Source organism: Equus caballus, chromosome 11 (assembly GCF_041296265.1).
Source record: "Equus caballus isolate H_3958 breed thoroughbred chromosome 11, TB-T2T, whole genome shotgun sequence".
Classification (NCBI taxonomy): domain Eukaryota; kingdom Metazoa; phylum Chordata; class Mammalia; order Perissodactyla; family Equidae; genus Equus; species Equus caballus.
In genome coordinates this window covers 40,482,760-40,494,914 of record NC_091694.1, presented here as the reverse complement: position 1 = coordinate 40,494,914, position 12,155 = coordinate 40,482,760, and the positions used below count along the sequence as shown (strand labels likewise).

Below are 12,155 nucleotides of genomic sequence, written 5' to 3'. Positions count from 1 at the left end.
CTTTGGGAAGTCAGCGGGTTCCTAGCGCTTGGGGCGAGGTGACTTCCCAGCGCAGGAGACAGACTGAGGGTCAGCTCGGTCCCCAGGGCGCCGCGGGCTGGGCGGTGGATGCTCTCAATTGGCTTTCAGCAAGACTGGAGAAAGGAAAACGGTGGACCCACGCAGGGAGAGGAAGAGGCAGCTAAGGAGGAGGGGAGAGGAAGAGCGAGGGAGGAGCCGGAGGAGACGTAGCCCTGGCGGGCGGGCGGTTCCTGGCGTGGCCCTGACTTCCGCGCCCCAGAGCCGGTGGGGGGCGGGCTGCTCACCATGGCGGCTCGGGACACCGGCACGGCCATCCCCGTGTGGCTGGCCGAGGACGACCTGGGCTGCGTCATCTGTCATGAGCTGCTCACCTGGCCCGTCACGCTGCCCTGCGGCCACAGCTTCTGCCGCCACTGCCTGACGCGCGCGCTGGGCGAGGGGCGCGAGAGGCGCCACTGGTCCTGCCCCACCTGCCGCGAGAGCGCCGGGCAGCAGCCGCAGCTGCGGAAGAACACGCTGCTGCAGGACCTGGCCGACAAGTACCGGGAGGCCGCGCGCGAGCTGGAGGCCGGCCCGGGCCGCACCCCGAGCCCAGCCCCCCGCCCCGCACCCGGGCCCCCGCGCCGCGCCGCGCCGCCGCCGGTAGGGACGCCGGACCCGCCGCTGCCCTGCGCCCCATCCCCCCGAGGCCCTTCCTCCCTTCCCTGTCCTTTCCATTCTTCCAGTACTTCTTTCCGTCTCAAAGTAGAACCCGCTGTTTGGAAAGTTCAGAAAAGGATGAAGAAGCAGAAAAAAAAAAATCCACATCTGCTGAAATCCTTTCAACCTCGCTGCTGTACACCTTGGCTTATTTCCACGTCCTTCCAGTCTTTCCGAAGTCTGTCTCTATGAAAATTTTTTTATTATGGTAAAATATATGACAAAATTCGCTATTTTAACCATTTTAAGTGTACAATTCAGTAGCATTAGTTATAATTACAGTGTTGTGCTCCCATCACCACTATTTCCAAACCTTTTGCGTCACCACAAACAGAAACTGTACCCATTAAGCAATAGCTTCTCATTTCTCTTCCCTCCTGTCCCTGGTAACCTCTAATCGATTTTCTGTCTCTATGAATTTGCCTAGATATTTCATATAAGTGGAATCATGCAATGTTTGTCCTTTTATGTCTGGCTGCTTTCACTTGCCTGGTTGGCAGGGTTCATTCATGTTGTAGCATGTATCCGAAGGTTGTTCGTTTTTGTGGCTAAATAGTATTCCCTCGTATGTATGTACCACATTTTTCTTTTTAATGCTTACATTAATGGACGTTTGGATTGTTTCCACCTTTTGGTAATGTTGCGGTGAACATTGGTAAGTATCTGAGTCCCTATTTTCTGTTATTTTGTAAATACCTAGGAGTGGACTTGCTGGGTCATGTGGTAATTCTTTATTTAATTTATTGAGGAACTGCCAAACTGTATTCCATGGCAGCTACACTATTTTATATTCCCATCAACAAAGTGGGAGGGTTCCAATTGTCCCCAGCCTTGGCTTCCACCACAATCTTTTGCCCTGGAGGTAGGCAAGTTTAATTCAGTTGCAGCACTTCCCAGCATGTCCACCACCTTTCTGGCCCGAGCTCCGAGTTAGGTGGAAAAAGATGAGGACCCTGTGTCATTCCTTCAGGCAGCCCAGCCGGGTTAGAACAGGCATACACAACAAATGTGAATAAGATGCTCTGCTCCTTCTGGAACCGGGAACCGGTCGCACACTGGGAATCTTCAAGACCTTACTGAGGCAGGGAGGGAGTGGGGCAAGGGCAAGTAAAAACACGACAAAGCTTTCCTAGGCCAAGTTGCTGTTTTTTCACTCAGTGTTTTCCGGAGTTCTGACGAAGTTGGTCCTATCAGTCTCTGCTTGTTTTGTGATGGTTGGGGGTTAGGGGTGGGGGGAGGATTGGAGCTGCCCGCTGCACCCTTCTGCTGTTCCCTGCAGTCTTTTTAAACAGAGTCGAGGTCGTGTTGTATAGCCAGGTTATGTCTTCTTCTTCTTCTTTCCAGTTAGTTAATAGACTTTATATTTTAGAGTGGTTCTAGGTTTAGAGAAAACTGAGCAGATAGTACAGAAAGTCCCCAGATACCCCTCACAGTTTCCCCTGTTGTTAACATCTTGCATTAGTGTGGTACATTTGTTATAGTTGATTAACCAATATTGATACATGATTACTAACTGAAATCCATAGTTTACATTGGGGTCCACTCTTTGTGTTGTATGGTTCTATGGGTTTTGACAGATGCATGAGGTCGTGTATCTACAGTTGCACTATCCTACAGTTACACTGCCCTGAAAATCCCCTGTGCTCCACCTATTTATACCCCTCCAACCCCTGGTAACCACTCATCTTTTTTTCTTTTCTTTTTTTTTTTTTTGAGGAAGGTTAGCCCTGAGCTAACTACTGCCAATCTTCCTCTTTTTGCTGAGGAAGACTAGCCCTGAGCTAACATTCAGGCCCATCTTCCTCTACTTTATATGTGGAACACCTACCACAGCATGGCTTTTGCCAAGCAGTGCCATGTCCACACCCGGGATCTGAACGGGTGAACTGTGGACCACCGAGAAGCAGGACATGCACACTTAACCGCTGCACCTCTGGGCCAGCCCCCCCTCATCTTTCTAATATCTCTATAGTTTTGCCTTTTCTACAATGTCATATAGTTGGAACCATACAGTATCTAGCATTTTCAGACTGGCTTCTTTCAGTAAACAAAATTAAGGTTTTTGGCTTGATAGCTCATTTCTTTTTTATTGCTGAGTAATATTCCATTGCAGATGTACCACAGTTTATCCATTCACCTTTTGATGGACGTATTGATTGCTTCTATTTCTTTGTAATTATGGATAAAGCTGTTCTCTTCTTTTTAATTATAAATACAGCATTATGTCTCAGGTCCTCAAAACTCGTTGTTAACATAGTTTATACTGTAGTGACTGAATATACTTTTGAAAGGCTTTCAAATTAAAATGATTGTCTTTGGATAGTAGGATAGTGGATGATTGAAGACATTTCTTCTGTCTCATTCTCTGCATTTTTTTTTTAAAGATTTTATTTTTTCCTTTTTCTCCCGAAAGCCCCCCGGTACACAGTTGTATATTCTTCATTGTGGATCCTTCTAGTTGTGGCATGTGGGACGCTGCCTCAGCGTGGTTTGATGAGCAGTGCCATGTCCGCGCCCAGGATTCGAACCAACGAAACACTGGGCCACCTGCAGCGGAGCGCGTGAACTTAACCACTCGGCCACGGGGCCAGCCCCTCTGCATTTTTTAAATTCACCACAATAAGTGTGCATTTGTTTTATGGGTAGAAAAAGCAATGCGCTTATTTTTAGCAGTTTTTCATTTGCTCGGGTACTTGGGTAAGGGCTCCATTCCAGAGTTCCAGCTGCCTGAAAATTCAGGAGTGGAGCCTGGACATTTAAGAGCAAACAGTGTTACTGGTAGTCAGCCACCTCGCTCTCTACAATAGCCTGATTATGGCTTCCAAAACACATGCTATTTTGAGGGACATCAGGGCTTATTAAAGATGTAGAAGGTCCTGGGTCCATTCCAGTTTTTGAAGTTCCAGCATAATTTAAAAAATGAAAAATGTCAATACAAAGTTATACAAACTCTGGTTTATTTAGACTCGGATAAAGAACATCTTGTATTTCTGTGGCTCCACATAGGACCCCTTTTGCGGGTAGTGCAGTGTTCTCCATTTGAGGCCTGGGCCCAGCCTGCCTCTGAGGAGTGTCACCAGGTCTTGAGGTAATTGCTAGAATATGTTGGCTGCAAAACTTGCTCCCACTCCCAACCAGGCAGCTGAGCAGATTAAGCTCTTGAAGTGGAATTGTTTAGTGCTGTCATCTAAATAGTTCTTTAAATGGGAAGGATGTACAAAAAGAGCTTACATCTATATGTCATTTTAAAGTCTCCAAGATCCTTTCGCAGTGAACAGTTTGATTCTTGTCACTGCTGAAGAGGAGAAGGGGCGATGGTCGCTTTCATTTTTGAAAGGAGTGGTGAGGACACAGGATGAATCAGAGGTGAGAGTGGAGCTTAAACCTGAGCCAAATGCCTTCTACTGCACCCCTCACCTTATCATCCACCACCTACCACGCCAAGTCTCCAGGCTCTCACCCTGTTTCCTCTCTGACTTCCCCTGTTCAAAATGACCCCTAGGATTCCCTTAACACTTCACTCCCACCTCACCCCCCTTCCTATGGATGAATTCTGGTTCCCTGTTATGGCCACTGGACGATCGGTAGGGGGAAATGGGCGTGCAAAAGGTCTGGGGAGTCTATCTCCTCATGCTCTGGACATTTTTGTCACTTCCTTGTCTGATTCCTTTATCCAGTGTTTATGGCTCCCTCCGTCTAAACCTTGTTCCTGGGTCCAGCCTTTTGTTCTGCTTTGCTCTTTTAAAGGCGGCAGCAAAGAAGAGCATCACAGAAGTTGGTCCGGAGCTGGTAGATCTGGTGGAACAGCTTATAGACATCGTCAAGAACCTTCAGAGTCAGAGACACCTCCCAGAGTCTGGACGAGACAATGAACTGAGCAGCCCGGGCACGGTAGGCTCAGCTGGGAGAGGAAAGGATGTGTTGGGGGCCAGGCTAGGGACAGCTTCCAATTGGAGCAACAGGAATATGTTTGCAATTGAAGGATGCAGTAGTTCTTAACCTTTGACCATCCTCTTTACTACCAAACGTGGATGATTGGAAGTTTGGAATGCTTGAAGTGACGTAGGGAACTTCGAGTGGGCTAGATTCCATCCTTACCACTCCACCTAACCAGCTCTCAGGTCACCAATGACCTCTGTGCAAATCCTGCAGACATTCTAGTCCTCGTCTTCCTTGGCCTTTCAGCAGCTTTTGACACAGCTGACCAAACCTTCATTCTTGAAGCTTTCTTTTCCCGTAACTTCTGGGACAGGAGTCTTCCAAGCTTCCCCTGTTTCTCTCTGGCTGCTCCTTCTCAGTCTGTTTTCAGGCTCACTCCTCAGCAATGAAATGCTGGAATTCCTCACAGCTGAGTTGTAGGTCTCTTTCTCTTCTCCGCTACGTGGTCTTCCCGACACCCATGGCTTTAATTCCCACTTTTCTGCACAAACTTAGCTCCAGCCTGGACCCTTCTCTGAGCTCTAGTCCAGTATCTTCCTTCTCATCTTTTCTTCGTGGTGTCTCAAAGGCACATCACACTTAAAATGTCCTAAACACTTCCTCCTCTGGGGTTCTCCATTGCAGTGACTAGCCCTATTACCCTTCCAAGTGCACAAGCCAGAAAGCTGGGAATCATGTATCTCTCCTCTCACCAGCTTAAACACCTCTTGAATCAATTTAATATTTTTGAGCTCCTTTGAGACTTCTCTAATCCAAGTCTGTGATCATTTCTTGCCGGGATTGCCACAATAGCCTCCTAATTGCTCTACTCTGTTCCCTCTAGTCTGCTTTCCTCGTGGTCATCCAAGTGATGCTCCCAAATGCAAATCTGATCACATAACTCCTCTGCTGAAAACACTCCAAGGATGTCTGTGTGGGTAGGATTAAGACCCAAATCCTCACAGAACCCACAGGGCCCCGTAGGATCCCATCCCTGTCTGCCTCCCCTGGCTCACTTCACCCAGCTCCCCCTGGTTCTTCAAGCTCCAGCCACACTGGCCCCCTCCACCCCTCAGGGGGTCATGCTTCTTCCCACCACAGGGTGCACTCCATGGGATGTTCCTCCTTCCCCCTGTCACCTAGGTAACGCCTGCTCATCCTTCATACCCCAGCTAGAGCATCACTTCCTCGGGGAAATCTTCACTGATTTCCTTGAACAAGTCAAATCCCCCTTTAGAGGCTCTTGTGATTTCATGTACCTTGCATTTGTAGCTGTTGCCACAGTTGCAACTTGATAATGATGCCATAATTTATTAATGTCTTTCCTCCCTCTGCTCTTACACTGGACTCTAAGCTTCATGAGGCTAGAGACCTTGATGGCTTTTGTTCTTTTGTTTACCCTTGATCCCCAGGCCTAGCACAGTGCTTGACACGTAGTAAATGCCCAACAAGTACCCACTGAATGAGTGAATAAATGCATCCTCAGGGATGCAGTGAGTTGGGATGGAAAGTCTGAGAGTCTGACTTTCAGTACTGCTGTTGCGACTCACTAGTATTATGACCTTGGGCGGGTCCTTTCATCTTTCTGAGTCCAGGTTTCTATCTGTAAAATAGGAATCCTGTTATGTGGCCTGCTGCCTCACTGGTTTGATGTGGGATTAGAAGAGATCTTACATAAAAAAGTGCTTGAGCGATGTGAAAATGTAGGATGATAAAATTAACTATGGCAATTGAGTTAACCTCCCTGAACTTTCACCTCTTTTGTAAAATGGGGACAATAAAGCTACTTCGGGAGCTTGGCATGCAAAGTAGAGGTGAGCAGTAGAAAGTACTCAATAAGTGGTGCCTACTACCATTAGGATTGGTGAAAAGAATGGGGAATGGACTGTGCAAAGTAGGGAAGGAAAGTCAGGTGCTGAAGGTGGGAATGTGGTGAGCAGAGGAGAGGTTGTGTTGGGGAATAATAGGGCCTGAGGTTAAAGAAAATCAGGGAGCATGTGTTGGAGGCCTCAGATGCAGGCAACATGTTTACGCTGGCTCTTGAGAAGAGATGTGATATAATGATAGCAGTTCAGGGAAGATAATTCTGGCCTCTGCGGCTTATCTCAGTGACTATCTGTATTATTTATTTTATAAAGCCCCTATAAGATGGGCCTAAAAATTTTAAACGTTTTTTTGGTATTATCTAGAAATCCATATTTATTGTACAAAATACTAGAAAATACATAGCACTAAAAAAAACAAATGAACATTGCTCATAATCCCATCAGCCAGAAATAACCACTCTTTAATATTTTTGCTGTCCCGTGTATTATTGTAGATTGTTTTCAAGGCCTATATTTTGAGGGCCTTAGTATGTTTTTAAAAACTTGTCAGGAGGTAAGTAGAAAACTACAGATAGACGGCAGAACTGGAACATACTATCTAATACACTCCTTAGGAGACTTTTGTTTGTTTATTTTTTTATGATTTGTCAATAGGCTTTTTCTGGTGGGATGGACCTTTCCTTGGCTTCTCCAAAGGTGGTAACTTCCAACACACCTGAGAGAAAAGTGAGCGACATTCTGCATGACCTAGAAGAAATCCTGGGAAAATTACGAGAAAACTTCACGTGGAAAGAGGCCCTTGACTCACAAACACGGGGTGAGTTGATTTTATTTGGTGGAGGAGATTAAATATGGAAGTTGGGGGAAAATGACAAAGTGTTTTGTGGCTTTGTTTTGGGGGACAGGACCCCAGAGCCCAGCTGCGTTCCCACTGTGGTGTTGTAAATATGGAAGGAGTGGGCTGAGGTGTTTTGGGGCTGGATACGTTTTCGGACGTGACTGGAGGAGTGATGTATCACAGGCCCTTAATAGAAGGAAACTTATTTTCTAAGGCCTGTAACTCCAGTACCTAGACCGATGTCGCTAACTTACCACTCATCTGTGTTAGCTACCTGAGGAGGAAACCAATTAGAACTGTATTAGTTAATTTATTCAATAAATGTGCATCAAACACTTCCTGTGTACCTGGCACTGGACTAGAGCCTTAGAACATGGAGATGAACAAGGTCTCTGCCAGCAAGGAGCTTAGAGCTTAGTGAGGGGACAGTAGAAAAGTCCTCAGTGAGAACATGAGTCTGGGCTGACCTGAGCTGGATGGACTGTCTGGTCAAGTCCTGACGCTAAAAAATGTGCTGCTATGAGGAAGACAAGTCGGGAGCTCTGATCATGATGTTTGGATACCTGCTATTTGCCTTTTTTTGATGGGACTCTCTCCTCCTCCCAATTTTTCTGGTTCCTTAGTGGAAGTCCTGGAAGCTCCGTCTTCCTCTTCATGCCCACTGCCTGACCAGAGCCGCCCTACGCCCAAGAGGGCCTCCAGGTTTGCTCAGTGTAAGTACGTGGTCTGCTTAAAACTTGGGTTTGGCCTGCTGCAGGGAGGAGCTCCGAGAGCATCCTGTGTTCTTCTCCCTGCCGCCAGGCCTACTCCTTAGCTCACTACCCCCAGACGAGGTCCCTCCACATGGGGAGCTGATGACAAAACCAAAGGGGATTGAAGACTCCCAAATTCCAGGCTCAGCCAGACCCAGAGCACTCAGAGTCCAGGCACTGTTGGGGCATCTGTGCTGGGGCCTCCACGCACAGCCAACTGCCTGTTCCCCAACCCATTTAGATACTATCATTGTCTCAGTCTGGAGTAGTCCTTGAGAGCATGCATCCTGGAGCCAGACTGCTTGGGTCTGACTCCGAGCTCCTCTACTCACTAGCTGTGTGGTCTTGGACAAGTCATGTAACCTCTTAGAGCCTCAGTTCCCTCATCTGTCAGTTGGAGATAACAATAGTACTTCTTCCTTCGTGGGACTGTCATGAGGGTTAAATGAATGAGTGTGTGTCAGTGTGTGCCTAGAGTAGTAATGCTATGAGTGTTAGCAAGTATTTACTCACTTAATAGGAAACATATGAAATACACAAAATGAATAAGACATGGTTCTCAAACAGAAGCCTATGGATAACTGGAGTGATATAAACAACCGTGGTCATAAATCACTGTACTACATGTAGAAGATGGTGAGTATCATTAGAGAACAGGTCAAGCACTAGGGGTGTTGAGAAAAGGAAGAGGTGACTTTTTGCTGGGTGGGATGCAGAGAGGGCTTCCTGAAAGAGGGCTAATGAGTAAATAGAAATTAAGGTGGGAAAGGGATATTGTTAATAGAAGATCAGGAACAGCTACAGAAAACTGCAAGTTGATGTACCAATCTCATTGGCAGTACCAGTAAAACTTTATCACACCCAAAAATACAAAGGTGCTTTCTGCTCTCTGAGGACCTCTTAACATGGACCATCAGAGCTGGAGGGTCATGTTCTTGTTTTCTTCCCAGGGGCCATCAGTCCAACCTTTGACCTCAGGAGCCTCTCCTGTAGCCTGGGGGTGTCCCAGGATTGCCGGACGGTGACTGTATCTCATGACTCACAGTCCTATCCCTGGAGTCATGAGAGGTTTGCGACCTGCCAAGTTTTATGTTCCCAAGCTTTCTCTTCTGGGCATCAGTACTGGGAAGTGGACACTCAGCATTGCAGCCACTGGGCAGTTGGGGTGGCTTCCTGGGGCATGAGCCGTGACCACATCCTGGGAAGGACCAAGGACTCCTGGTGTGTCGAGTGGAAGGGGACTAGCCAGCTCTCTGTGTGGCACATGGTCAAGGAAACTGTCCTCGGCTCAGACAGACCTAAGGTGGTGGGCATCTGGCTGGACCTTGAGGAGGGGAAGCTTGCCTTTTATTCAGTGGCTACTCAGGAGCAACTTCTGTATGAGTGCTCGATCTCTGCCTCCTCTCCTCTGCACCCTGCCTTCTGGCTGTATGGCTTACGTCCCGGAAACTCTCTGACTATAAGGCAAGTAAAGGTATAAAAGGTTCCTTGAATGTTAAAACACAGTGTTTCCCTGGTCTCTTTGCCTTCAAGCAGAGACTTGACTTAAGAATCCCACTTCGGAAGTTAATAAAGGGTTAACTCAGCAGACTTGGGATGTTCAAACTCTGCACATTCCAAAGAAAAGACAGGCCCTTAACTGGCTCCTGGGAGATAACTTTGAAGCCCTTGGAATATCCTGCCCGATAAGGTCTTTGTTTACTAGGGGGCCTTGGGCCACACAGTATCAGCTTGACTTCTAGAGGGGCTGGAGACTAAGGTCAGCCCTGTGGGCAGTGAGCCTGCCTACATGCTGGACTCCCAGTAAAAGCCCTGGGCACCAAGGCTTGGGTGAGCTGCCCTCGCTGGCACCATGTGAGTGGTCACACATCGTTGCAGGGAGAACTAAGCATTGTTCCCATGACTCCACTGGGAGAGGATAACTGGTGCATCCTGGCCCCCGCCCCATGTGCCTTTTTCTATTGTTGATATTACTCTGTATCCTTTCACTGTAATAAACTGTAACCATAAATACAACAGCTTTGTTGAGTTCTGAGTCCTTCTAGTGACTGAATCACTGAACCCAAGAGTGGTTTTAGGGACCCCCAAACACAAGGGGCATGTTATCAATCACTGTGTGATATTATTGCAAACTTAGTGGTTTCAAACAGCACTTTTGTTATTGCACAGTTTCTGTGGGCCGGGAGTCAGGGCACAGCTTAGCTGAGGCTTCTGCTTCGGAGTCTCACAAGCTGCAAGCAAAGTGTGAGCTGGGGCCCTGGTGTCACCTGAGGCTCGACTGGGGAACGATCTGCTTCCAAACTCACATGCTTGTTGGCAGCATTCACTTCCTCGTGAATGAATGTCAGACTGAGGGCCTCAGTTTCTTGCTGGCTATCACCTGGGGGCCACCCTCAGTTCCTTACCCCATGGGCCTCTGCAACATAGCTGCTTACTTCCTCAAAGCCAACAAGGGAGAGAAAGTCTCCTAGCTAGATGGACATTAAATCTTATATAATGTAATTGCAAAAGCATATCATCACATACATCCCCTCACTTTTGCCTTATTCTATTGGTTAGCAGGAAGTCCCAGGTCCTGCTCACACTCTGGGGGTGGGGATGACTCAAGGGCAGGAATACCAGGTGGTGGGGGCTCATGGGGGTCACCTTACAGTCTGGTCGGCACGGGGCATCATTTCATACTTGATTTCCCCTATTTTAAAAAACCATTTATTATATAGCAGAACAGATACCGAAAACTACACAAAACACATATGGAGTGTAAGGAATTATTATAAGGTAAACACCCTTGTAACTATCCTTCAGGTCAAGAAGTAAAACTTTGCTACCCACCCCAGAAGCTCTTCACATGCTCCATCCCGATCACAAAACCCTCCCTCCACCTGAAAGGATTCCTGACTTTTATAGTAATCACTTCCTCGCATTTCTTTAGAGTTTTAGCACCCAAATATGCACCCCTAGGCACAAGAGTTTTGTCTTGCCCATTAAAAAAACCCTGGTATGTCTTTTTCTTGGGGCCGGCCCTGTGGCATAGTGGTTAAGTTCGTGCACTGCGCTTCAGTGGCTCAGGGTTTGCAGGTTCAGATCCTGGGTGTGGACCTACACACTGCTCATCCAGCCATGCTGTAGCAGCGTCCCACATACAAAATAGAGGAAGATTGACACAGATGTTAGCTCAGGGACGATCTTTCTCACCAAAAACAACAATAAAACCCTAGTATGCCTTTTTCTTAACAGCTTTGTTGAGATATAATTTACATAGTATAAAATTTACCTATTTCAAGTATACAAATAAATTTTTAAGTATATTTACAGTATATTATAATCTAATTTTAGAACGTTTTTATCACTCCCAGAAAGAACCCTCATACTGTTAGCAGTTGATATGTCTTTTAAGTTTCCTGATCAACATGCCTCTCCCTCCTCTTCTTTTCCTTACAATTCATCTGTAGGTCCCCAGGCTGGGTTACACCTATTTTGAAGATGTGAAAGTTCAACTCTGTTGAACTGGATCAAGCAGAAAGCCTTGCCACACACACCACCAGGCAACCTTTGCTAGTGCATTTAACCTCTCTGCCTCTCTTTTCCCTGTAAAAGGGAAATAATTATGCTTTGCCCCTCCTTGCCTTCCTCAAAGGGTTGCTGAAAGAATTAAATAAAGTAACAGGTGAGGAAACTGGAAAAATGCCAGGGTGTTTAAAACCCCAGCAACAATGACAGAACAATATTTTAATATCATGCACCTTGGCCTCTAAGATTCATACCTAATTTCCATACATAGCCTTGAAAACAGAGGCAAGCAGAATTCTGCACGATCCACTAATTTGCTCTCTGAGCCTCACGACCGCCCTGTGTGATGGGTATTAACACACAAAGAAGTGGAGGCCTGGACAGGGTTAGCAGTTTGTCCAGGGTCAGTCAGCTGGGGTGGCAGAGCTGGGAGCAGGCCCAGTCTTCACGCTCGGTCTCTAACCTTAATACCCTCTGATAAGGACTGTCCTGAGACTAGGACCTGGCCTTCCACCTTGATCGGACACAGCTAGCCGTAAAGCCATGTTGTGCTCTTTTTCTGGTTGGTGGTGTTGGCGATCCTCGATGAGT

The 12,155-nt window shown here is 47.1% G+C and overlaps 1 protein-coding gene across 1 annotated transcript; it reads left to right on the top strand.

Annotated features, from left to right (window-relative positions):
• The first annotated feature begins 256 nt into the window (after window positions 1-256).
• RNF135 (ring finger protein 135) lies at window positions 257-10,070 on the top strand. Its single transcript, XM_070227686.1, has 5 exons — window positions 257-663; window positions 4,468-4,611; window positions 7,119-7,281; window positions 7,926-8,015; window positions 9,005-10,070. Exons 1-5 carry the CDS (start codon window positions 307-309, stop codon window positions 9,532-9,534), a joined length of 1,284 nt encoding a protein of 427 aa, XP_070083787.1. The 5' UTR covers window positions 257-306; the 3' UTR covers window positions 9,535-10,070.
• Window positions 10,071-12,155: the final 2,085 nt, after the last annotated feature.